Source organism: Falco rusticolus, chromosome 3, assembly GCF_015220075.1.
Source record: "Falco rusticolus isolate bFalRus1 chromosome 3, bFalRus1.pri, whole genome shotgun sequence".
Lineage (NCBI taxonomy): Eukaryota > Metazoa > Chordata > Aves > Falconiformes > Falconidae > Falco > Falco rusticolus.
Genome location: NC_051189.1, coordinates 103483416 through 103507801, shown reverse-complemented (window position 1 = coordinate 103507801; position 24386 = coordinate 103483416). Strand labels below are relative to the sequence as shown.

The following is a 24386-nucleotide window of genomic DNA, read 5'->3' as shown; positions in this document are numbered from 1 at the left end:
CCCACGGGCCCCTCCCCTTCGCCCTCATGCCCTTCCCCGTTTCCCCACCCCTGTGCCCCCCAGGCCCCGCCCCCCCCGGCTCCACCCGTTGCCATGGGAACCCCCTGCCCCCCCCCCCCCCCCCCCGGCCTCCCTCCCCCTCCCCCTCAAGCCCCTTCCCTGCCCCTACGACTCCTCCTCGGCCCCGTGTCCCCCGCCCCCGCCCCCCAGGCCCCGCCCCCGTTGCCATGGGAACCCCCAGGCCCCACGGCCTCCCCTCCCCCCGCCCCCACCGTCCCTCCCCCCCTCACAGCGCCATCTCGGCCTCCATCTCCTTCAGCCGCTCCTCGCCGCTCTTGGCCGCCGCCGCGGGGCCGGGCCCGGCCGGAGCCGCCGCTGGAGCCGGAGCCGCCGCCGCCGCCATGTTTGGGATGAGACGGGACAGGAAGTGGCGGACCGGAAGTGGTGCCACTTCCGGTCCGCGCCGGCCGCAGTTCCTGCGCGCCGCGCTGAGGGGCGCGGGGTGGTGCCGTCAGCGGGGGGGGCGGGGTTCATAAGAAATAACGGTTTTAATTTAAAGAAACACACAGATGAAGTGGGGCGGAAAAGGAAAAAAAGCGGCTTTATTGGGGGGAGGGGCCTCGGGGGGGAGGGGCCGGGGTGCGCGCGGGCCGCACGGGGAGGGGCGACCTCTGTGGGGGGAGGGATGCAGTTTGAGGGGGGAGGGGCGCAATCTGGGAGGGGGAGGGGCGAGGTTGCCTTGGGCGGGGGGAGGGGTGGTCTCTGGGGGAGAGGGAGGGGCTGGGGCGTGGTCTGCGGCAAGGGTGGGGCACATTCCGGGGGGGAGGGGCGCGGTCCGAATGGGGGAGGGGCACAGTCCTGGGGGGACGGGCGTGGTCTGGGGGGGGAAAGGGGCACCGTCCGGGTGGAGGAGGGGCGTGGTCTGGGGAGGGGCGTGGCCCGGGTGGGGGAGGGGCGGCTCATGTCTTCAGCTCGCTGTAGATGTCCCCTCTGGTGCCCTGCAGCTCCTGGGGGGGGTCAGAGGTCGGGGTCAGGGGTCACCTGTCCCAGAAAGGGTCAGGGCTCCCCTGCCCTGCCCCCCCACACACCCACCTGATAGGTCGAATCCATCTCGGGGGGGCAGGGCTTCGCCTGGGCTGTAAGGGAAAGGGGGCAGGGCCAGGGGATGAGACACGCCCCTCCCCTTCCAGGCCCCGCCCCTTTGGGACTGCAACCCTCACTTCCAGGCCATGCCCATCTCTTAGGCCACACCCTCTTCAGGCTCCACCCCTCCGTTTCAAGGCCTCTCCCCCTTCCAGGTCCCTTCCCATTCTAGGCCACGCCCCTTCCTGGTTCCGCTCCTCCTCTCCAGGCCACGCCCATCCCCATGCCCTGCCCCCTCCCCTTCAGGCTCCTCCCACCTTCCCTGTGACCCCACCCCCTCGCCCCCCACTACCCCAAGCCCCACCCCCCATGGCCCTGCCCCCACCTCGGTGGCCCCGCCCCGCCAGGCAATAGGCCCCGCCCGCGATGAGCAGCGTCATGATGAGGTCAGCAACAACGAGCGCCGCAATTGGTCCAGGCCCCGGCAGGCAGGAGCTGCAGTCTGGGGGCACCCGCGTGACCTTGACCCCTGTGACCCCCCGTGACCCCCCATGACCCCATGACCCCCCGTGACCCCTCCCCAGATGCTTGGGCCCCTCATGGACCCCTGTGACCCCCCCTTGACCCCTGGTGACCCAATGACCCCTCGTGACCCCTGTGACCTCCCATGACCCCCATTACCTTCCATGACCCCTCCCACTCCCCCAGCTGCCCTTGAACCCTGTAACTCCCCACCGCCCCAAACCCCATGCCCCCCCCCAGACCCCTGGGACACCCTTGACTCCCGTGAGCCCCCGTGACACCACATGACCCCCCGTGCCCCCCATGACCTCCCCATGACCCCGTGACCCCCATGACCCTCCGTGACCCCACCCAGCCTCACCTCTCTCTGCAGCCCCCAGCCCTGAAACACAACCTGGGGGGAGGAGAGGGGGGTCATCAACATGCCCCCCCCTCCCCCCCCTCCCAGCACCGCACCCCCTGGGGGGGTGGGGGAGGGGCGCCCTCCCCCTCCCCCCACCCCCCAATGGCACCGGCCCAGCACTTCCCCATTTGGATTCCTGAGGGCAGGGGGAAGGGGCTGGGGGGGTGTCCTGGGGTGGGGGGAGGTGGGAAGGGGGGGGAGGGGTGGGGGAGGGGCACCCCCCACCCTGGGGGGGAGTGGAGCTCACCCAGCAGCAGCAGAAGCAGGCGGGGGGCGCCGGGGGGGGCCATGGGGAAGCGGCGGCTGGGCAGCGACAGTGCGGTGGGAGTGGCAGGGAAGAAGAGGGAAGGGAGGGGCCGGATGGACACACCCCGCCCCGCCCCCCCGGCGGGACACGCCCCTCCCCTGCCCTGCCCCACCCTGCTTGGGTGCTCTTGAACACTGGGACCCCTCCCCCGGCACCGGGGACCCCCTGTGACCTCCCGTGACCCCTCTGTGACCCCTCCGTGACCCCCACGACCGCCATGACCCCCGTGACCCCCATGTCCCCGTGACCCCCACGACCCCGTGACCCCTCTGTGACCCCTCTGTGACCCGCCATGACACCCCGTGACCTCCCATGACCCCTCTGTGACCCCCCATGATCCCCCATGATCCCCCGTGACCCCCCATGCCCCCCCATGGGGGCTTTAATTACTCAGGGGGGATTAATTACCCTTGGGGGGGCTCTAATTACCCCTGGGGGTTCTTAATTACATTGGGAAGTTATTTATTAGTTTGTGGGATGTTAATTATCCCATGAAAATTGTTTTGCCGGGGGTGTGTGTGGGGGATGTGGGGGGGGTGGGGGGGTGTTAATTACCATGAGGAAGCTGTAATTAATCTGGGGAGTGTTAATTATTTCTGAAGGGGCTGTAATTGCCTCGGTGGGGAGTAATTACCTTCAAGTGTGGCTGTAATTAGTGCTGGGGAGTTAATTACCCCAGGGGGGCTATAACTAAGCTGAGGGAGATTAATTGCCCTCCAGAGGAACTGTAATTAACGATAGAGGTGTTAATTACCCCTGTGGGGATTAATTATTTCTGGGGGTGGTGTAATTAGTCTGGGGAGTGATAATTATCCCGCGGGGGGGGGGGGGCTCTAATTGCCCCAAGGAGTATTAATTACCCCAGTAAGCCCTGTAATTTCCCTGGAGGAAGACTAATTAAGTTTAAAAATTAATTACAAGGTGGGGGCTGTAATTACCTGGTGGGGTTTAATTACCCCGGGGGGGCCTGTAATTAGCAGTGGGGAGGATTAAATACCCCTGGGTTGCCCCTGTAATTAGCTGGGGGGGATTTAATTAGCCGGGAGGGGCTATAATTAGCAATTGGGGGGTTAATTACCCCCGGGGGGGCTATAATTAGCGGTTGGGGGGGTTAATTACCCCGGGGGGGCTGTAATTAGCAGTGGGGAGGATTAAATACCCCTGGGTTGGCCCTGTAATTAGCAGGGGGGGGGGGAGGGGGGGGAGATTTAATTAGCCGGGGGGGGCTGTAATTAGCAATGGGGGGTGTTAGTTACCCCCGGGTGGGGCTGTAATTAGCAATTGGGGGGTTAATTACCCCCGAGGGGACTATAATTAGCGGCCGGGGGTTAATTACCCCGGTGGGGTTTGTAATTACCTTTGCGCATGCGCGGCCGCGGCGGCACGGGGTGGGGCCTCAGTGGGGCGTGGCCTCTGCCCTCCCCCGCGCTCTCATTGGCCGGGGCGGGGCGGGGCGCGCGGGGCACGCCGGGAAGGAGCCGCCGCCGCGTGTGGGTGACGTGAAGCCGCCGGACGGAACCAACTGCCGGGGTGCGGGGGGTGCGGGGGGGAGTTCGGGGGGGGGCGGGGGGGGGGGATGGGGGTGCGGAGGGACCATTCCGGGCCTTGGGGGAGGGTTGGGGGTCGGGCGGGACCATTCCGGGCCTGGGGGGGGGGAGAAGGGGGGTGGGGGGTGGGGAGGGACCATTTTGGGCCGGGGGGGTGGGGGGGTTGGGGGTCGGGCGGGACCATTCAAGGCCCGGGGGGGGGAGAAGGGGGGGGATGGGGGGGGGAGAAGGGCGGGATGGGGTGGGGGGAGGCGTGGGAAGGGACCATTCTCCCGCCCCCCTCGTAGCCCCCCCCCCAACCCCCCCCATTTCCCCCATCCCTCCCACCCCCCCAATCCCCTCCCAACCCCCCCCGTGCCCCCCAACCCCCCAAATACCTCTCCAATGCCCCCCAACCCCCCCTGTGCCCCCCCATCCCCCCCACTGCCCCCCCACGACCCCCACCCCCCCCATTCTCCCCCCCAATGACCCCACCCCCACCCCAGTGCCCCCCCAAACCCCTCCATGGCCCCCCCAAAGACCCCCTAATGTCCCCCCAGACCCCCCCACCCCTCTATACCCCCCAATGCCCCCCTGTGCCCCCCTCATACCCCCCTAATGCCCCCCAAAGCCCCCCTACCCACCCCTAGATCCCCCACCCCGTCTATACCCCCCCCAAAGACCCCCTACGCCCCCCTCATACCCCCCAATCCCCCCTAATGCTCCCCCAATGCCCCCCGACCCCCCCAATGCCCCCCAATGCCCCACCACCCCCTCTATATCCCCCAGGACCCCCTATGCCCCCCTCACAGTCTCCTAATCCCCCCCTAATGCCCCCCAACCCCCCCAATGCCCCCCTACCCACCCCCAAACCTCCCCACCACCTCTATGCCCCCCAACCCCCCCAATGTCCCCCCAATGCCCCCCCAGCCCCCCCAAATGCCCCCCAGACCCCCCTATCCACCCCCCGCCCCCCCCAGCCCCTCTATACCCCCCCAAGGACCCCCTGTGCCCCCCTCATACCCCCCCTAAAGCCCCCGTACCCGCCCCCAGACCACCCCCAACCCCCTCTGTAGCTCCCCAATGCCCCCCAACCCCCCCAAATGCCCCTCCAACCCCCTGTATGCCCCCCTAATGCCCCCCAGACCCCTCAACCCCCCCCAGAGCCCCCCAATGCCCCCCCAACACCCTCTATGCTCCCCTAATGCCCCCCCAACCCCCCAATGCCCCCCTACCCACCCCCAGACCCCCCCAACCCCCTCTATGCCCCCCTAATACCCCCCCTAAAGCACCCCCACTCCCCCCCACCCCCTCTATAACCCCCCAATGCCCCCCCAACCCCCTCTGTAGTCCCCCTAGAGCCCCCAATGCCCCCCTCCTGGCCCCCAGACACCCCCCCCCCCCGTAATGCCCCCTCAGACACCCCCCACCCCCTCTATCCCCCCCACCCCCCCTCTCTAACGCCCCCCCCCTCCCCCCACAGCCACCATGCCCCCCCCCCGCTGCCTCCGCTGCCCACTCCCCGCCGCCCTCCGCCGACCCCGCACGGGCGCCCCCCTCTGCCGCCGCTGCTTCGTGGCTGCCTTCGAAGCCGAAGCCCACCTGGCCCTCACCTCCCCCCCCCCCAGCCCCTCCCCGGGGGCCGAACCCCCCCCTCCCCCGCCGGGGGCGGCGGTGGCGGTGGCGGCGTCGGGGGGGAAGGACTCGACGGTGCTGGCGCATCTCCTGCGGCGCTTGCGGCGCTGCCCCCGCCTCCGCTGGCGGCTGGTGCTGCTCTCGGTGGACGAGGGCATCGCCGGGTACCGGGAGGCGGCGCTGAGCGCGGTGCGGGGGGGGCGGGGGGATTTGCCCCTCCTGGTCCTCTCCCACCGGGAGCTTTTCGGTTGGAGCGTGGACGAAGTGGCCCAACAGCTCGGGGGAGGCAGCCGGTGCACCTTCTGTGGGGTCTGGAGGAGGCAGGCGCTGGAGAGGGGCGCCAGGCTGCTGGGGGTCGACTGGATTGCGACCGGTGAGCAGGGGGGGACGACTGGGAGGTGCTGGGAGGGCACTGGGAGGCACTAGGAGGGAACTGGGAGGGACTGGAAGGCACTGGGAGTGGACTAGGGGGCACTGGGAGGCACTGGGAGGGGACTGGGAGGCACTGGGAGGGGGACTGGAGGGTGCTGGAGAGGGGGGCCAGGCTGCTGGGGGTCGACTGGATCACGACCAGTGAGGAGTGGGAGGCACTGGGAGGGGACTGGGAGGGGACGGGAGGGCGCTGGAGAGGGGGGCCAGGCTGCTGGGGGTCGACTGGATTGCGACTGGTGAGGGGTGGGAGGGGACTGGGAGGGAGTGGAAGGCACTGGGAGGGGACTGGGAGGGGACTGGGGGACACTGGGAGGGACTGGGGGGCACTGGGAGGGAGCAGGAGGGGACTGGGAGGGGACTGGGAATGGTAGGGGGGCACTGGGGGGGTACTGGGAGGTACTGGAAGGCACTGGGGGGTAGTGGGAGGTACTGGGAGGGCACTGGGATGGCACTGGGAGGGACTGGGAATGGACTGGGGGGTACTGGGAGTTAATGGGAGGCACTGGGAGGTACCGGAAGGCACTGGGGGGGTACTGGGAGTTACTGGGGGGCACTGGGATAGCACTGGGTTGGCACTGGGAATGGACTGGGGGGCACTGGGGGCACTGGGAGCGGTGGCCGCTGACCCCTCCCCACCCCCAGGCCACAACGCGGACGACATCGCCGAGACGGTGCTGATGAACTTCCTGCGCGGGGACGTGGCCCGGCTGCGGCGCGCGGCCACCGGGGCCACCGAGGCCACCGAGGCCACCACAACCTTCTCCAGGAGCTCTGGGACCACCAAGAACTCCATGGGGACAACCAAGAATTCCGTGGAGACCACCAGGAGCTCCACAGAGGCCACCAAGAACTTCATGGAGGCCACCAAGAACCCCATGGAGACCACCAACAGCATCCTGGAGACCACCAGGAGCTCCATGGCCACCAAGAGCTCCACAGAGGCCTCCATGGAGCCAACCGAGAAGTTCATGGAGACCACAAAGAACTCCATGGGGACCACCGAGAACTCAATGGAGACCACCAAGAGCTCCACAGAGGCCACCAAGAACTCCACGGAGGCTACCAACACCGTCCTGGAGACCACGAGGAGCTCCATGGCCACCAAGAACTTCATGGAGACCACCGAGGACTCCATGGAGACTACCAAGAGCTCTATGGAGACCCCCGAGAACTCCACAGAGGCCACCAGGGACTCCATGGAGGCCACCATGAAGCCCACAGAGACCACAAGCTCCGTGGAGACCACCAGGGACCCCATGAAGACCATCAGAACCTTCATGGAGACTACCAGAAGCTCCATGGAGGCCACCATGAACCTCCTCAAGACCACCATGAATGCCCTAGAGAGCACCACGAACCCCTTGGAGACCACCACAACCTCCGTGAAGACCACCAGGAGCCCTATGTTGACCACCACAACCTCCACAGAGACCACCATGAAGACCTTGGAGACCATAACCTCCATGTTGACCACCACAACGTCCACATTGACCACCAGGAACCCCATGGAGGCCACCACAACCTCCATGGAGACCACCAGGAACCCCGTGGAGACCACCACGAAGACCTTGGAGGCCACAACCTCCATGTTCACCACCAGGAACCCCATGGAGGCCACCACAAACCCCCTGGAGACCACCCCGCCCTCCCCCTTGACCACTCCTAACCCCTCCTCCCCCCCTAGCCCCCTCCCCCCTCCTCCCCGCCCCCTCCCCCCCCCTTCCCCCCAGGTAGCCACCCCGTGGCCACCGGTAAGCCGCTGCAAGCCCTTACGTCATGCCTCTGAGAAAGAGATTGTTCTCTATGCCCACTTTCAGGGCTTGGACTACGTCAGCACTGAGTGTGTCCACGCCCCCCACGCCTACCGTGGCCACGCGCGAGCCCTCCTCAAAGATTTAGAAGCCACCCGGGCTAGTACGGTAGCCGCTTTGGGTCATTCGGGGCGACGTCTAGCGGTGGCCACCCAGGTGGCCACCAAAAAATTGGGGACCTGCAAGCGGTGCGGCTTCGCGGCCAGCCAAGCCCTCTGCAAGGCTTGTGTCCTGCTGGCCTCGCTGGAGAAGGGGCTACCAAAAGTGGGGTTGGGCAAGCGCGGGGTGGAGTTGGCTACTGAAGGGGGAGGGGGTTGGCGTTACCAGGATGGTGGTTATGGGGGTGGCCATGGGGCTTGTGGTTGTGGGGATGGTGGCTACCAGGATGGTGGTTACCAAGATGGTGGCTACAGGGATGGTGGTTATCAGGATGGTGGTCATGGAGATGGTGGCTACAGGGCTTGTTGTTGCAGGGATGGTGGCCATGGAGATGGTGGCTACCAGGAAGGTGGCCACGGGAATGGTAGTCACAGGGCAGGTGGCCACAGGGATGGTGGCTACCGGAATGGTGGCCATGGGGCTTGTTGTTGTGGGGACAGTAGCCATGGGGTTGGTGGTCATGAGGTTTGTTATGACATGGCTAGTAGCCATGGGGATGGTAGCCATGGGGCAGGTGGTCACAGGGATGGTGGCCACGAGCTTGGTGGCCATGAGGTTTGTTGTGATATGGCTGGTGGCTACAGGGCTGGTAGCCACAGGGACGGTAGCCACAGGAATGGTAGCCACAGGGCAGGTGGCCATGAGCTTGGTGGCCCTGAGGTTTGTTGTGACAGGGCTGGTGGCCACGGAGCTAGTAGCCACGGGGATGGTAGCCACAGGGCAGGTGGCCATGAGCTTGGTGGCCCTGAGGTTTGTTGTTTCATGGCTGGTGGCCACAGGGCTAGTAGCCACGGGGATGGTAGCTACGGGAATGGTAGCCATGGGGCTAGTAGCCCTGGTGGCCCACGGGAGCTGGGGGGACACATGGGCAGTGGGACATGTCGCTGTGGGGGGAGGGGGCCGCGGAGCAGCGGGGCAGGTGGCCCCAGGGCTGGTAGCCATGGGGCTAGTGGCCACGGGGGGTGGGCGGGGGAGGGGGTGGAGGTGGAGGTGGTGGGGGGGGGCGGGCAGACGGTGCGGCGGCGGGTGGTGGGGTTGGGGCGGGTGCGGGGGGCCCTCAACATTTGGGACTTCTAGGGGGGGGAGGGGCGGGGGGGGCAATTGGGGGGGGCTGGGGGCAAGTAGGGGGGTCCCTGGGGGTAACTGGGGGGGGTCTGGGTTAGTTGGGGGGTGGGGGGGTCCATGGGGGCAACTGGGGGGGCAGGTGAGGGGTGGGGGGGTATGGGGGTAGTTGGGGGGCAGGGGGGGCATTGGGGGCAGACAAGGGGTCCCTGGGGGCAATTGGGGGGGCTGGGGGCAAGTAGGGGGTCCCTGGGGGTAACTGGGGGGGGCTCGGGGCAACTGGGGGGCGGGTTCAGGTCCCTGAGTGCTTTGGCCCCTCCCCCTCTCGATATGCAAATGAGCTGTGGGTGGGGGGCGTGGCTATGTAATTAACCCCTCCCGCCCCCTCTTACGGCGGAATGCGAATAAAAGCGTGAACCCTTACTGGCGTTATGCAAATGAGGGGGCGGGCGGTGGGCGGGGCTACGGCCTGCCCGGCCGCGCGCGGGTGGGGCGGCACCAATACCTGCGGAGGGGCGGGGCCGCGGATGCAAATCGGGAAAGGCGCGGGACGCTGGGCTGGCCGGGGCCAATCAGCGCGGAGGGGGCGGGACGCGTTATGTAAAAGAAGCGTTCCGGAAGCGGCGCCGCCACCGCCCCTGAGCGTGACGTCACTTCCGGCGCGCGGCAGCAGGAAGATGTCGGGGCTGCGGCTGGAGCTGGGCCCCGCCAAGGAGCCGCTGGGGCTGGTGCGCGGCCTCCAGTGGGTGCGTGGTACTGGGAGGTCGGGGGAGGGGATGGGGAAGCGCTGGGGGGGGGGGGGGGCTGGGGGCACTGGGAGGGAGTGGTGAGGAGCCGGGGGGGGTGACTGGGAGGCGCTGGGGAGGGACTGGAGGGGACTGGGAGGGGACTGGGAAACGCTGGGAGGGGACTGGGAGGGACTGGAGGGGACTGGGAGGCACTGGGAGGGGGTTGGGGAGGTACTGGGAGGCCCTGGGGTGGGACTGGGAGGGGACTGGGAAGTGCTGGGGTGGGACTGGAGGGGTTACTGGGGACACTGGGAGGGACTGGAGGACATCCGGGAGGGCGTGGGAGGGGACTGGGAGGCACTGGGAGGGAACTTGGGAGAGCGGGGGGTGTGTATGTATGTGTTACTGGGAGGCACTGGGAGGGGACTGGGGAGAATTGAGAGGGTGGCGGGGGTTTCTGGGGGGCGCTGGGGAGGGACTGGATGGCACTGGGAGGGCAGGGGAGGGAACTGGGAGGGAGTGGGAAGGCCTTGGGGGGGTTACTGGTAGGCGCTGGGGTGGGACTGGGGAGGACTGGGAAGCGCTGCGGAGGACTTGGGTGGGTTACTGGGAGGTGGTGGGGTGGGATTGGGGAGAATTGGGAGGGACTGGAGGGCACTGGGAGGGCAGGGGAGGGGACTGGGAGGCGCTGGGAGGGCACTGGGGAGAACTGGGAGGGTGGGGGGGTTACTGTGAGGCACTGGTGTGGGACTGGGGAGAACTGGGGGGCGGGGGAGGGGACTGGAAGGGAGTGGGGTGGGAATGGGGAGATTTTGGGGGGGGTACTGGGGGTTATTGGGAGGGGATTGGAGAGAACTGGGAGGCACTGGGAGGGTCTGGTAGTTACTGGGGGGGACTGGAGAGGACTAGGAGGAGCTGGGGTGTTACTGGTAGAGAGTGGGGGGCACTGGGTGGGGACTGGGTGGACACTGGGGGGGAGTTACTGGGAGGCGCTGGGTGCTTATTGGGATGGGTTATTGGGAGAGCGCTGGGATGGGTTACTGGGAAGCACTGGGTGCTTACTGGGATGGTACCTGGGGGGTTACTGCGAGGCACTGGGAAGCATTGAATGCTTACTGGGATGGTTACTGGGAGGGCACTGGGGGGGTTAATGGGAGGCACTGGGACAGTTATTGGGAAGCAGTGAGTGCTTACTGGGACGGGTTACTGGGAGGGCACTGGGACTGGTTATTGGGAGGCACTGGGGGGGATCTAAAATTGAAAAATTTCCAAAATTGAGGCATCGCAGCTCCTTTTTGCCCCAAAATATTGATTTTTTTAAATTGTTTTCGCCTGTTTTGGCCTGTGAGCCCCCCCATGTATGAATTTAAAGAATCTAAAATTTAAATTTTAAATTTTCAAATTTAAAATTGAAATATTCAAAAAATACTGGTTATTTTTTGTCTCAAAATTTCAGGTTTTTGTTGGTTTTTTTTTGGCCTTTTTTGGCCTGTGAGTCCCCACGTGCATGAATTTAAGGAATTTTATATTTAAAGTTATTCCCCGGAATTTAAAATTACTGGCCCACCCCGGATTTAAAATTACTCCCCCCCCGGATTTAAAATTAATTACCCCCCCAAATTTAAAATTAAACCCCAAAATTTGAAATGAAAAAGTAATCAAATTTGAAATTCAAATCTAAAATTAAAAAATTAAATTGAAAAATTTGAAATGGTAATTTCAACTTTAAAAATGTCAAATGTAGAATCAAAAATGTCAAATTTCAAATTTAAAAAGTCCCCAAATTGCGGCACTGTGGCTCCATTTTGCTCCAAATGTCATTTTTATTTTTATTTTTTTTCCCATGCACCCCCCCCAGTGTCTTTTTTTGGGGTGAAATCCCCCAATTTTGTTGTTTTTTTTCCAGTTTTTCTCCATTTTTGCCTTCGCCACCTGCGGCGGCTACAGTGGCGCCGTCACGTTCCGTATCAGCTGCTTTGGCGCCAACACCACCGTCACCGCCCCCTTTGCCTACCCCTTCAGGTGAGGCCCCGCCCCCCACCTCCTCATTGGCCAGTGGTTGGAAGCGGGCAGAGCGAGCTCAGCTCCTATTTGTGGGGGTGAAGTGGGTGGAGCTGATGCCTTGGCCAGTGGAATCTTCTGGGGGGTGGGGGTGGGGTCAGTGGGGTACCTTGGGGGGGATGGGTGTGTGTGTGTGTGGCTGGCCAATCAGGAGCTGGGGGGTGGGGTGGTGGTCCAAGGTCGAGAAGGTCCAAGAAGGTCCAGGAGGTCCAAGAATGCTGGGAAGGTCGAGGAGGTCCCTCAGACACAGGAGAGGAAAAGGAGAAGCAGCGGTTGGGCTGGAGAGCCCTATGGTTGGCCAAGGAGAACTTCTAGGAAGTGGCTGATGGGCTATGGAGGGTTGGGGGTGGTTGAAGGTCTAGAAGGTCGAGAAGGTCCCTCAGAGGTGGGCGGGGACAAGGAGAAGTAGCAGTTGGGTTGGAGAACCGTACGGTTGGCCAAGGAGAACTTGTAGGAGGTGGCCGATGGGCCATGGAGGCCCAGAAGTTCTCCTGCCCCCTCAGCAGATGAGGGGTTGGAGGGGTGGTGGGTGGGGAGAAGACCCCACCCACCACCCCTCCCCCCTCCCCAGGTTGAACCATGCCGTCTTCATGCCCTCGTTGACCACCCTGTGCAACAAGACGTGGCTGGGGGACCTCCACCTGGTGGGTGACTTCTCCTCCTCGGCCCAGTTCTTCGTGGCGGTGGCTGTCCTGGCTTTCCTCTACAGCATGGCTGCCCTGGCGCTCTACCTGGGCTTCCTCCACCTCTACCGCGGCGCTGGTGGGCGGCTGCCATTGGCGGTGAGTCCGGCCGGGTCTTCTCCAGGCCACCTGGGGGTCCTCCATCCATCCGTCCGTCCATCTGGGTCTTGACCATCCATTTGGGTCTCCATGCATCTAGATGTTCTCCATCCATGCATGCATCCATCTGGGTCTCCACCCATCCATCTAGATGTTTCCATCCATCCATCCATCCATTTGGGTTTTGTCCATCCATCCATGGATCCGTCTGGGGGGTCTCCATCCATCCATGGATCCATCTGGGGGGTCTCCATCCATCCAGAAGGTTTTCATCCATCCATCTGTGGGTCTGTCTGGCTGTCCTCCATCCATCCAGATGTTTTTCATCCATCCATCCGTGGGTCTGTCTGGCTGTCCTCCATCCATCCAGAAGTTTTTCATCCATCCGTGGGTCCGTCTGGCTGTCCTCCATCCATCCAGATGTTCTTCATCCATCCACCCATCCGCGGGTCCGTCTGGCTGTCCTCCATCCATCCAGATGTTTTTCATCCATCCACCCATCCGTGGGTCCGTCTGGCTGTCCTCCATCCATCCAGATGTTTTTCATCCATCCACCCATCCATCCGTGGGTCTGTCTGGCTGTCCTCCATCCATCCAGATGTTTTTCATCCATCCACCCATCCGTGGGTCCGTCTGGGTGTCCCTCCGTCCATCCAGATGTTTTTCATCCATCCACCCATCCGTGGGTCCGTCTGGGTGTCCCTCCGTCCATCCACCCATCCGTGTGTCCCTCTGGGGTGTCCCTCTGTCCGTCCAGATGTTCTCCGTCCATCCATCCGTGGGTCCCTCTGGGTGTCCCTCCGTCCGTCCAGATGTTCTCCGTCCATCCATCCGTGGGTCCCTCTGGGTGTCCCTCCGTCCGTCCAGATGTTTTCCGTCCATCCATCTATCAGGCTCCATTTTGTTCATTCCTCTGGGTCTCCATCACCCATCCATCCCTCTGGGTCTTCTCCATCTATCCAGATGTTCTCAGTCTGTCCATCTGGGTCTTCTCCATCCATCCATCCGGGTCTTTATCCATCTATCCATCCACGCGTCTATCTGGGTCTTTTTCATCCATCCATGTATGTAGTGATCTGGGTATCCTCCATCCATCTGTTTGGGTCTTCTCCATCCATCTGGGTCTCCATCTATCCAGATGTTTTCCATCTCTTCATCTGGGTCTTCTCCATCCATCCATCTCTTCATCTGGGTCTTGTCCACCCATCCTGATGTTCTCCGTCCATCTACGCATCCATCCGGGTCTTCTCCATACATCTGGGTCTCTATCCATCCATCCAGATGTTCTCCATGCATCGATTTGGGTCTTTTCCATTCATCCATATCTTCATCTAGGTCTTGTCCATCCCTTTGTCCATATGGGTCTTGTCTGTCTATCCATTCGTCCGTATGGGTCTTCTCTATCCATCCAGATGTTATCCATCCATCCACGCGTCCATCTGGGTCGACTCCATCCATCCATGTAGCCATCTGGGTGTTCTCCATCCATCCATCCATCTGGGTCTCCATCCATCCATCCATCCATCTGGGTCTCCATCCATCCGGGTCTCCATCCATCCATCCATCTTGGTCTTTTCCATTCCCCTGCTCTAATCTACACCTCCCACAATGGGTGGTACCTTCTGGTGGCCCCACAACTCTCATCAGCCTTTGCCCCACCCCCTCATGAGGCATCATGGGAGTTGTAGTCTTGGGCCTCACCCCATATGGGGGGGGAGGGGCGTGTGGTGGGGGGGGAGGGGGACTTTGGCGGGGTGGGGGGATGTTTTGGGGGAGTCAATAACCCCCCTCTGACCTTCTCTCCTGCTGCTGCCATGGACAGGACGTGGGGTAAGTGCCCCCCCCCCCCTCCCCTCCCTTCCCCCACCCATTTGGGGTCTCCAAGTCTTGGGGTCCACCAGGCTTGTCCTCTCCACCCCAGCTTCTGGGGTGTCCCTCCCCAGATATCTCCAAGTCTTGGGGTCCCCCCCCAGATCTCCAAGTTGTGGGGTCCACTAGGGTTTTCCTCTCAACCCCCAACTTCTGGGGTGTCCCCCCCCCAGATTTCCAACTTCTGGGGTGTCCCCCCCAGATTTCCAACTTCTGGGGTGTCCCCCCGGGTTGTCCTGTCCACCCCCCAACTTTTCGGGTTCCCCCAAGTTCTCCAACTCTTGAGGCCCGCCTCCCAGTTCCCAATCCAACCAATGTCCCTTTCACCCCCTTCCCTCATTTTTGGGGTGCCCTTAATGCCCCTCCCCCTCTGCTTTTGCCCCACCCCCCAGGACTTCTTGGTCACCGTGGCCTTCTCCTTCCTGTGGCTGGTGAGCTCCTCAGCGTGGGCCAAGGCCCTGACGGACGTCAAGACCTCGACGGCGTCCCCCCTGCCTCACTGCCCACCCCCCTCCGTCAGCTGCTTCCCGGCGGGGGTCACCCCCATGGGGTCCCTCAACGTCTCTGTGGTGGGTCTTCGGGGGGGGGAGGGGAAACTGAGGCACGGCGGGGGGGGTGGGGGCTTGAGGAACCTCTGGAGAACCCACGGTTCAAGGTGGACCTCATGGAGGTGGGTGGTGGCGGGGAGAAGATGGGGGGAGGGGGGGAAACGGAGGTAGGGGAGGGAGGTTGGGGCAACAGAGGCGTGGGGGGGGAGGGGACTTGGGGGTCTTCTCTACATTTTCCCACCCCTCCCCCAGGTCTTCGGCTTCCTCAACCTGGTCCTCTGGGTGGGCAGCTCTTGGTTTGTCTACAAGGAGACCAACTTCCACCGCCCGGCCCCCGCTCCCACCCCCGGGCCAGCCGCCATGTAACCCCCATTCCCTGGTGCGGCTCTACGGTGCGTGTCCCCACCCCTCCCTCCACCCCTCCCCCTCCTTACGGTTGCCACCGACGCCATTGTGGTGCCTTCTCGGGGGAGATGCCACCAGCTCCTTCTTCTCGTTGCCCTCGTTGCCGTTTCTTCGGGTGTTTGTGGTATCGCTGAATTTGGGGCATTTTGGGGCGTTTTGGGTGGGTTTGTGGTTTGTTTTTTTTATTATTATTTTTTTGAAGCTAATTTTATTGCCGGTGGGAGGCGCCACTGAGGCCGCGGGAGGAAGAAGGTCATGGCGTTCCTTGGGGTGCGGTGGGCGCGCCACCGCTGACGCCGCGTGGGTTGGGTGCTGGGCGGGGGCTGGTTGGCGGAGCCGCGTCCTCCTCTTGGCGCGGGCATGGCTGGGCGGCGGTGGCTTGGCCTCCTCCGCTTGCCCCCGGGCGCGGATCAGCCACGGGTGGGGCAGGGTGAGGTGGGGGTAGGCAGGAGGTGAGGTCACGTTGACATTGACCGGCCTCAGCTGGGTCCTTCTCCAGTTTCTTGGGCTCTGTAGGGGGTTGGGCAAGTGGGCCTGGGCTCAGGCCTCAGTGTGGGCCTTGGCTCGGGCCTTGATGGGCCTTGACTTCGGTCTTGTCCTTGGCCACGACTCAGGTCTTCACGTGGGCCTCAACTCGGGCCTTGACTTCGGTCTTGTCCTTGGCCTCGACTTGGGCCCTGAGGGGTGTCGACTTGGGTCTTGTCCTTGGCCTCAACTTGGGTCCTGACTCAGGCCTCAACACGGGCCTTGACTTGGATCCTGACTTGGGTCTCGATTTGGGCCTTGACTTGGGCCTTGATAGGCCTAGACTCGGGTCTTGTCCTTGGTCTTGGCTCGGGCCTCGCCTTGGGTCTTTGTGTGGGTCTTGGTTTGGGCCTTGGCTCAGCCTTGACTCAGGCCTTGACCTGGGTCCTGAATTAGGCCTCGACATGGGCCTTGATTTGAACCTTGACTTGGGTCCTGATTCAGGCCTTGATTTGGGCCTCAACTTGGGTCTTCACTGGGGCCTGAGCTCGGGCCTCAATTTGGGCCTTGACTTGGGTCTCTATGGGCCTTGACTTGGGTCTTGTCCTTGGTCTTGGCTTGGGCCTTGACTTGGGTCTTTGTGTGGGTCTTGGTTTGGGCCTTGGCTCAGCCTCAACTGGGGCCTTGACCTGGGTCCTGACTTGGGCCTCGACTCGGGTCTCAACTCGGGACTCAACACGGGCCTCAATTTGTGCTTTGACTCGGGTCTTCACTGGGGCCTGGGCTCAGGCCTCAATTTGGGCCTTGACTCGGGTCTTGTCCTTGGCCTCAACTCGGGCCTTTGTGTGGGTCTTGGCTTGGGCCTTGTCCGTGGCCTCGACTCGGGCCTTGACCTGGGTCCTGATTTAGGCCTCGACATGGGCCTTGATTTGGGCCTTGACTTGGGTCCTGATTCAGGCCTCGATTTGGGCCTCAACTCGGGTCTTCACTGGGGCCTGGGCTCGGGCCTCAATTTGGGCCTTGACTCGGGCCTTGATGGGCCTTGACTTGGGTCTTCGCGTTGGCCTCAACTCAGGCCTTGACTTAGCCCTTGATGAGCCTCGACTCGGGTCTTCACGTGGGCCTTGACCCGGGCCTCGGTGTAGGCCTCGATTTGGGCCTCGATTTGGGCCTTGACTGTTGGCTTGACCTTTGGCTTGACTGTTGGGTTGAGGTTGACCCTTGGGTTGGGTTTGTCTCCTTGTCTTCTGGAAGACCTGGCTTGACCACCATTGGTGGTGGAGACCTGTGGTTGGCCACCACTGGTGGGGCTGGACGTCACCCAGATTGGTCTGTTCCGGTTGGCTCAGTCAGGGATTGGTTGACTTGGCCTCGACCTTGGTTGACCATTGGTTGAGGTCAACCAGGTTGGGTTGCCCTTGTCTCCTTGGCTTGTGGTGGTTCTTCCCAGTTGCCTCCTCAACGCTCCTTGACCACCAATGGCCACCTCTATTGGTGCCTGGGCTGGCCATCTTGGTCCTGGTTGAGTAGCCACCATGAGTTGCCACTGGCCCTGTTGAGTAGCCACCAGCTCGGTTGAGTTGCCATCATGAGTTGCCACTGGCTCTGTCGAGTAGCCAGCATGAGTTGCTGCCAGCCCCGTTGAGTAGCCACAGGCCCGGTTGAGTCGCCACTGGCCCCATTGAGTAGCCACCACGAGTTGCCACAGGCCCGTTTGGGTCACCACCAGCCCGGTTGAGTAGCCACTGGCCCTGTTGAATAGCCACCAGCCTGGTTGAGTAGCCAGCATGAGTCACCACTGGCCCCGTTGAGTCACCGGCTTGTTGAGTAGCCACTGGCCCTGTTGAGTCACCACTAGCCCGGTTGAGTAGCCACCATGAGTAGCCACCGGCCCCATTGAGTAGCCATGATGAGTCGCCACTGGTCCAGTTGAGTAGCCACCGGCCCCGGTGAGTCACCACCGGCCCCATTGAATAGCCACCTTGAGTGGCTACCAGCCCAGTTGAGTAGCCACCAGCCCCGTTGAGTAGCCACCAACCTCTTCCTCCTCCTCCAATCCTCTCAGGGCTCCACCCATGGGTGTCACACCCCCCTGGCACCCCTCCCCCGCTTCCCCACCCCCCTCCCCTGTGTCCTCGGCAGGTGGGGGAGGGGCCGGGCAGGGACAAACACTACACACACACCCCTCCTCACACTCCTCCCCCTCCTCCTCATGGTGGGCGGGGTTAAGGTGACCCATGACTTGATGGGAACCCATGGGTGACCATGTTCTGGGTCTTCTCCACTGGCTTGTCCCCACACCCACCCTCCCACTTTTCTGTGATGTCATCCCCCCCCACCTCCTCCCCAAGGGGGGTGGGGCCTCCTCCCGTGTCCCCTCCCCCTCCCGTGTCCCTTCCCCCATCCCCTTTTGTGCAACTGCCTCAATAAAGAGTTTATGGTAGAACCTCGTCAATCCATATCTGGGGGGGGTTGGGCCACGGGGACCTTCCCCTCCCCCCGTGGCTGGGACCTCGGGGGGGTGGGGGAGGGGTCTGGGGGTGGGGTGGGACAAGCTGAAGTAAACCCCTAGTAGACGTAGCAGAGTCCACGCTGCCTTTGCTCCTCGTTTATTGTCCCTCCCCCCGCATTGTGTCTTCTCCATGACCCAGGAGTCCATGGTTGTGGCCTCCTCTTGGCTTCTGGGTGTGGTCCATGGTGGCCCAGGTCCGGGGTAGCCCGGATTGGTGGCCCGAGTTGGGGTGGGTGGTGGCCCTGGGGTGTGGTCTGGGTCTGGGTCACTGCTTGTGATCTGTGGTGGCCCACGTCTGTGTGTTGGTGGCCTTGGTGGTGGGCCAGGGTGGCCTGGAGCGGTGTCTTCATGTTCGTGGTGGTCTGTGGTGGCCCAGATCCATGGTCCATGGTGGCCCAGATCTATGGTCCATGATGGCCCAGGTCTGTGTCTTGTTGTCCGTGGTGGCCCAGATCCATGGTAGCCAAGATCCATGGTCCATGGTGGCCCAGATCTGTGTCTCGTTGTCCGTGGTAGCCCAGATACATGGTGGCCCAGATCATAGTCCATCATGGCCCAGATCCATGGTCCATGGTGGCCCAGACCTGTAGCCCATGGTGGCCCAGATCCATGGTCCATCATGGTCCATATCCGTGGCCCATGGTAGCCCAGACTGGTGGTCCATGGTGGCCCAGACCCACGGTGGCCCAGATCCATGGTCCATGGTGACCCAGACCTGTAGCCCATGGTGGCCCAGATCCATGGCCCGTGGTAGCCCAGACCGGTGGTCCACGATGGCCCAGACCCGTAGTGGCCCAGATCCATGGTCCATGGTGGCCCTCCTTCATGGTAGCCCAGACCTGTGGTCCATGGTAGCCCAGATCCATGGTCCATGGTAGCCCTGCTTCACGGTAGCCCAGACCTGTGGTCCATGGTAGCCCAGATCCATGGTCCACAGTAGCCTAGACCCGTGGTGGCCCAGATCCGTGGTTCATGGTGACACAGATCCATGGTCCATGGTGGCCCACACCCATGTCTCCACCCGCAGCTCCGCGGTGGCCCAACCTCCTTCCTCGCTGTCCTTGGCTGTTACCCGTGGTGGCCCACCTCCCTCTACCTCCTCGTGGTCTTTGGTGGCCCGGCGGGGGGGGTTGGTGGCCACCTCCTAGTTACGGTTCATGGTCTCCAGGATCCAACCCACGTAGTTGCAGACGCGGGTGTAGACCCCTGGGCGGCCGGGCAGGGCGCAGGTCTGCAGCCCCCAGGACACGATCCCCTGGAGGGTCCCGTTACAGGACAGTGGCCCCCCGGAGTCACCCTGTGAGGGGAGGGGACAAAATTTGGGGGTGGAGGGGACATTTGGGGGGACCCCCCACCCCCCCCTGCGGTGGGGTGGCCACCTTAGGAGGAGCTTTCCAAGCTGGGGGAGGTCTAGACCCTGGGGGTTAAAGGACATGTGGGGATGGGGGGCCACGAGGGTGGAGTAGTGGTTTTGGGGGTTGCGGGGGGGGTCCTTCCTTGCCCCTCCCCACCCCCCCACCCCCACCCCCCTCGGGTACCTGGCAGGAGTCGATACGCTTGTTGCGCACCCCGGCGCAAAGCATGTTGGGAGTGACGCGCTGGGGGTAGGCACGGCGGCATTCGGCGTCAGGGAGGATGTTGACGTAGGCACAGATCAGGTGACGGGGGAGGGTCACTGCGGGGGGAGGGGGGCACGGGGGGGGTCAGCGACGGCGGGGGACCCCCCAGGGGCTGTTGGGCTGCTCTGGGCCCTACTCATAGGTTACTCCTCAGTTACTCCTAGGTTACGCATAGGTTACATGCTGGTTATGCACTGGTTTGCCATCAATTGCTTACAGGTTACTTGTAGGTTATGCCTGAGTTACCTCTAGGTTACTCATAGGTTATGCCTTAATTACTTCTAGGTTACTTATAGGTTATGTCTCAGTTACTTTGAGGTTACAGGTTTAGTAGGGTTTTACTATGGTCTCAGTACAGTTTTACTGGGGACTTACTACAGTCTTATTAGGGGCTTATTATGGGTTTACTACAGTCTTACTAGGGGCTTACTGTGGGTTTACTACAGGTTTATTAAAAGATTACTACTTGTTTGCCATGGTCTTACTACTGGTTTACTAGGTGTTTACTGGGGGTTCACTACAGTTTTACTAGGGGCTTAGTACAGGTTTATCAAGGGCTTACTGTGGGCTTACTACAGATTTACTAGGGACTTACTGTGGATTTATTACGGGTTTACTATGGGGTTACTACGGGTCTACTAAGGGTTTACTACAGATTGACTACGGGCCTACTGTTGGTTTACTCCGGGCCTACTAAGGGTTTACTACAGGTTTATTATAGGTTGACTACAGGTTGACTATGGATCTACTGTGGGTTTACTCTGGGTCTACTAAGCATTTACAATATGCTTACTACAGCTTTACTACAGGTTAACTACGGGTTTGCCGGGGAGCGTCACTGACCTTGGGGGGTGGTGACGGTGCCCCAGCCCGAGACGAGGCAGGTGGCGCCGGGGGGGGCACAGGCGGGTGGCAGGGGGAGGGGCCGCACGGCCGGGCCCAGCGCCACCGGCCGCTCCAGCTTGAGCAGCAGGAGGTCGTTGTCCAGGGTGGTGGGGTCAAAGGCTGGGTGGGGGATGGTCTTGGCCACCGCCCGGTCCTGCTCCGCCCCCTCCCGCCGCTGCAGGTCGTTCTCGCCCAGGCGCAGGCGCAGGCCTCTGCGGGGGGGCGGGGGGGGGGTGGGGGTTGGGGCGGCGGGGGGAGGGGTTTGGGACATGGGTGATGGAGGTGGGACATCGATATGGAACATGGGTGGGACATGGGACACGGGTGGGACATGGGACATGGAGGGGACAGGTAGGACATGGGGATGGAGGTGGGACATGGGACATGGGACACAGGTTGGACAGATGGGACATGGAGGGGACAGGTAGGACATGGGCATGGAGGTGGGACATGGGTGGGACATGGGACACGGGTGGGACAGATGGGACATGGGTGAGACAGGTGGGACATTGGACGTGGGGACATGGGTGGGACATGGGACACGGGTGGGACATGGGGATGGAGGTGGGACATGGGACACAGGTGGGACAGGTGGGACATGGGACATGGGTGGGACATGTGGGATGTCCCCATCCCCATGGGTGTCCCCCCTCCCCATGAGGTTCACACACTCCCAATGGGATGTCCCCCCTCCCCACAGGTGTCCCCATGGGATGTCCCTCTCCCCATGAGGGTGTCCCCCTCCCCATGAGGATCTCCATGATGGTCCCCATGGGATGTCCCCCTCCCCATGAGGTTCCTCACCTCCCAATGGGATGTCCCCCCTCCCCACAGGTGTCCCCATGGGATGTCCCCCTCCCCATGAGATGTCCCCATGGGTGTGTCCCCCTCCCCCCGGGGTGCCCCCCCCCCCCACCTGCTGTTGCAGTGGGCGGCCGAGAGCACCCAGCGGTCGCGCAGCAGGACGCCGCCACAGCGGATGGGGCGGTAGATGTAGACCTGCCAGGGCTGCGAGAGGGGGATGCAGGGGTAACCCCCGATGATCCGGTCCTCATCCTGCTCCGCCTGTCCCCCCCCGGGGGACGAGGGGACACTGGCCACCGCTGGTCCAGCCTGCGTCTGAGACCGGCCAGAGGGACATGGGCCACCCCAGGGGGCAGCACCTTGGGGGCATGGGCCACCGGTGGTCTGGCCATGGGTTCCTCCTGCCAGAGGGACGTGGGTCACCAGGTGTGTTGCCTCCATGGGGACATCGGCCACCAGATGTTTCCCAATGGAGGGGACACTGATCACCAGCTGTGTCACCTCCATGGGGACATGGGCCACCAGGCATGATCCCATGGAGCAGACATGGATCACCAGACATGTCCCCTCCATTTGGACATGGGCCACCAGACATGTCCCCATGGAGGGGATACAGGTCACCAGGCATGTCCCCGTGGAGCAGACATGGGCCACCAGACATGTCCCCTCCATGGGGACATGGGTCACCCAGTGTGTCCCTTCCATGAAGACATGGGCCACCAAACGTGTCCCCTCCCTAAGTTCCCTCTGGCGACACCAGACCTGTCACCTGCCTGGGGACATGGGCCACCACATGTCCCCTCCATGAAGACATGGGCCACCAGGTGTGACCCCTCCTTAGGCTCCATCTATGGGGACATGGAGGGGACCAAGGGGGGGGACATGGGGGGACACAGTGACACGGGGGGGGGTGAGGCCCCACGTACCTGTCAGCAGCAGGAGAAGCAGCGCGATGGGCAGCGGCTCCATGGCCCTGGGGGGGGGGAGGGGAGGGTCAGCGGGCACAGCGGCTGCACTGCCTGTCCCCTCCCCCACCTGTCCCCTCCCCCACCTGTCCCCTCCCCCTGCCCATCCTGCCTGCTGTCCCTGCCCCCCCTCCCATCCCCCTCCCATCCCTTTCCCCTCCGTCTTCCTTCCTTCCTCCCTCCCTCCATCTCTCCTTTCCTCTTCCCACACCCCTTCCTTCCTCCTTCCATCCCCCCTTCCTTCCTCCTTTCTTCCTCTTTCCATTTCTCCTTCCAGCATCTTTCCGTCCTTCTTGCATCTCTCCTTCTTTCCTCCTCCCATCCTTCCTTCTTCCGACCTTCCTGTCCTTCCATTTTTCCTTCCATCTCTCCTTCCTCCTCCCCTCCTCCCTCCATCTCTCCTTCCTTCTTCCTTACTCTTTTTCTTTCTTTCCTTCTTCCTTCCTCTTCTCCTCCCTCCCTACTTCCTTCTTCCATCTCTCCTTCATTCCTTCTTCCTTCCTTCCTTCACTCCTTCCATCATTCTCCCTTCCTCCTTCCAGCCTTCTTCCTTCCATCTCCTTCCCTCCTCCTTCCTTCCTCCTTCCCTCCCTCCCTCCCTTCCTCCTTCCATCTGTCCTCCCTCCTTCCTCCCATTTTTCCTTCCCTCCTCTTCCCTTCCTCCTTCCATCATCCTTCCATCCTTTTTCCATTTCTCCTTCCTTCCTTCCTCCTTCCATCTCTCCTTCCTTCTTCCATTTCTCCTTCCTTCCTCTTTCCCTCATCCTTCCCTCCTGCCTTCCTCCTTCCATCTGTCCTCCCTCCTTCCTCTCCTTCCATCCCGCCCTCCCTCTCCTTCCCTCTTCCATCTCTTCTTCCTTCTTCCATTTCTCCTGCTTTCCTCTTTCCTCCTTCCTTCCATCCTTCCTCCTTCCTTCCATCCTTCCTCCTTCCTCCTTCCTTCCTCCCTCCCTCCCTCCCTCCCTCCATCTCTCCTTTCTTCTTCCATTTCTCCTTCCTTCCTCTTTCGCTCCTCCTTCCCTTCCTTCCTTCCTCCCTCGTCCTTCCATTCCTCCCTCCCCCTCTTCCTCCTCCTTCCTCTCTCATCTCTCCTTCCTTCTTTCCATTTCTTTCTCCTCCTCCCTCCTTCCTCCTTCCTTCCTTTTTCCTTCCCCTTCCATCCCTCCCTCCCCCCTCCTTCCCCTTCCTTTCTCCTTCTTTCCCTCTTCCTCCTTCCCTCCCCCCTCCTCCCAGTACTCCTGTCTGTGTCACACGCGTGTCGCTGCGTGTTGCCGCTGTCGTCGCGTGTCGCGTGGCAGCGGCGGGTGCCAGGCGGGGTGGGCGGGGAGGTTTTGTCACCGATTGGGAGGGGCCGGGTCACCCCAAGCCCCGCCCTGGGGGTGCCTGGGAGGGGGAGGTGGCTGGGAGGGGGAGGGCAGAAGGTTTGGAGGGAGGAAAGGGGGATGGATGGGGGGGAGGCGGGTAAGGGGGATGGGGAGGGGGGGGGGGATGGAGATGTGGGTGGGGGATGACGATGGATGGGGAGGGGGGGATAGGGGGGGTGGGTGGGGAGGGGGCATGGAGGGATGGATGGGGAGGGGCAGATGGAGGGGGGGGTGGGGGATGGGCAGGGGCTGGAGGGGGTGGGGGGAGGGAAGATGGAGGGAGGGGAGGGGTGGGCAGGGAGGGGTGGGGGGTATGGGCAGGGTATGGCCCGTTTTGACCTCCCGGGTGGGGGAGGGAGGGGCGGGGCTCTGTGGGCACGAGGGACGCGGGGGAAGCCCCGCCCTCCCCCCCACCCCTCACGTTGCCACCGACACCCTT

General features: G+C 62.7%; 4 protein-coding genes across 7 annotated transcripts; 2 read left to right on the top strand and 2 right to left on the bottom strand.

Annotated features, from left to right (window-relative positions):
* Positions 1-676: 676 nt before the first annotated feature.
* Positions 677-3719, bottom strand: LOC119144823 (transmembrane immune signaling adaptor TYROBP). Of its 4 annotated transcripts, none has more exons than XM_037380655.1 (5): positions 2256-2360; positions 1967-1999; positions 1469-1585; positions 1093-1136; positions 684-1007 (listed from the first exon to the last, which is right to left on the bottom strand). In XM_037380655.1, exons 1-5 carry the CDS (start codon positions 2296-2298, stop codon positions 960-962), a joined length of 285 nt encoding a protein of 94 aa, XP_037236552.1. In that variant the 5' UTR covers positions 2299-2360; the 3' UTR covers positions 684-959. The 4 variants fall into 4 exon arrangements, 3 of the variants coding, with proteins under 3 accessions (XP_037236554.1, XP_037236552.1, XP_037236553.1); XM_037380656.1 differs by lacking the exon at positions 2256-2360 and adding an exon at positions 3673-3719 and having other exon boundaries at positions 687-1007; XM_037380657.1 differs by lacking the exon at positions 1967-1999 and having other exon boundaries at positions 677-1007; positions 2256-2350.
* A 50-nt stretch (positions 3720-3769) lies between these two features.
* CTU1 (cytosolic thiouridylase subunit 1) lies at positions 3770-8955 on the top strand. Its single transcript, XM_037380041.1, has 4 exons — positions 3770-3845; positions 5325-5849; positions 6551-8477; positions 8658-8955. The coding sequence occupies exons 2-4, from the start codon at positions 5330-5332 to the stop codon at positions 8953-8955; spliced, it is 2745 nt and encodes a 914-aa protein (XP_037235938.1). The 5' UTR covers positions 3770-3845; positions 5325-5329.
* A 624-nt stretch (positions 8956-9579) lies between these two features.
* On the top strand, positions 9580-15427 carry LOC119145059 (synaptophysin-like protein 1). The gene is made up of 5 exons (XM_037381136.1): positions 9580-9686; positions 11575-11690; positions 12301-12511; positions 14773-14949; positions 15181-15427. The coding sequence occupies exons 1-5, from the start codon at positions 9618-9620 to the stop codon at positions 15292-15294; spliced, it is 687 nt and encodes a 228-aa protein (XP_037237033.1). The 5' UTR covers positions 9580-9617; the 3' UTR covers positions 15295-15427.
* A 2952-nt stretch (positions 15428-18379) lies between these two features.
* LOC119145563 (kallikrein-14-like) lies at positions 18380-22637 on the bottom strand. The gene is made up of 5 exons (XM_037382157.1): positions 22545-22637; positions 21731-22019; positions 20773-21026; positions 19849-19985; positions 18380-19607 (listed from the first exon to the last, which is right to left on the bottom strand). The coding sequence occupies exons 1-5, from the start codon at positions 22585-22587 to the stop codon at positions 19455-19457; spliced, it is 876 nt and encodes a 291-aa protein (XP_037238054.1). The 5' UTR covers positions 22588-22637; the 3' UTR covers positions 18380-19454.
* Between the last annotated feature and the right edge of the window lie 1749 nt (positions 22638-24386).

What these genes read in the sequence shown, in the direction of transcription:
- LOC119145059 (XM_037381136.1), top strand. Translation starts at nt 9,618, where the DNA reads ATGTCGGGGCTGCGGCTGGAGCTGGGCCCCGCCAAGGAGCCGCTGGGG. An exon ending in CCCTTTGCCTACCCCTTCAG is followed by an intron (nt 11,691 to 12,300) that starts GTGAGGCCCCGC and finishes CCCCCTCCCCAG; the next exon opens with GTTGAACCATGCCGTCTTCA. An exon ending in GTGGGCGGCTGCCATTGGCG is followed by an intron (nt 12,512 to 14,772) that starts GTGAGTCCGGCC and finishes CCCACCCCCCAG; the next exon opens with GACTTCTTGGTCACCGTGGC.
- LOC119145563 (XM_037382157.1), bottom strand. Translation starts at nt 22,587, where the DNA reads ATGGAGCCGCTGCCCATCGCGCTGCTTCTCCTGCTGCTGACAG. An exon ending in GCTTCTCCTGCTGCTGACAG is followed by an intron (nt 22,020 to 22,544) that starts GTACGTGGGGCC and finishes TCCCTCTGGCAG; the next exon opens with GAGGAACCCATGGCCAGACC. An exon ending in CACCGTCACCACCCCCCAAG is followed by an intron (nt 19,986 to 20,772) that starts GTCAGTGACGCT and finishes CTCCCCCCGCAG; the next exon opens with TGACCCTCCCCCGTCACCTG.
- CTU1 (XM_037380041.1), top strand. Translation starts at nt 5,330, where the DNA reads ATGCCCCCCCCCCGCTGCCTCCGCTGCCCACTCCCCGCCGCCCTCCGC. An exon ending in GGTCGACTGGATTGCGACCG is followed by an intron (nt 5,850 to 6,550) that starts GTGAGCAGGGGG and finishes CCCCACCCCCAG; the next exon opens with GCCACAACGCGGACGACATC. An exon ending in TACAGGGCTGGTAGCCACAG is followed by an intron (nt 8,478 to 8,657) that starts GGACGGTAGCCA and finishes TGGTGGCCACAG; the next exon opens with GGCTAGTAGCCACGGGGATG.
- LOC119144823 (XM_037380655.1), bottom strand. Translation starts at nt 2,298, where the DNA reads ATGGCCCCCCCCGGCGCCCCCCGCCTGCTTCTGCTGCTGCTGG. An exon ending in GCTGGGGGCTGCAGAGAGAG is followed by an intron (nt 1,586 to 1,966) that starts GTGAGGCTGGGT and finishes GGGTGCCCCCAG; the next exon opens with ACTGCAGCTCCTGCCTGCCG. An exon ending in GGCGGGGCGGGGCCACCGAG is followed by an intron (nt 1,137 to 1,468) that starts GTGGGGGCAGGG and finishes TTTCCCTTACAG; the next exon opens with CCCAGGCGAAGCCCTGCCCC.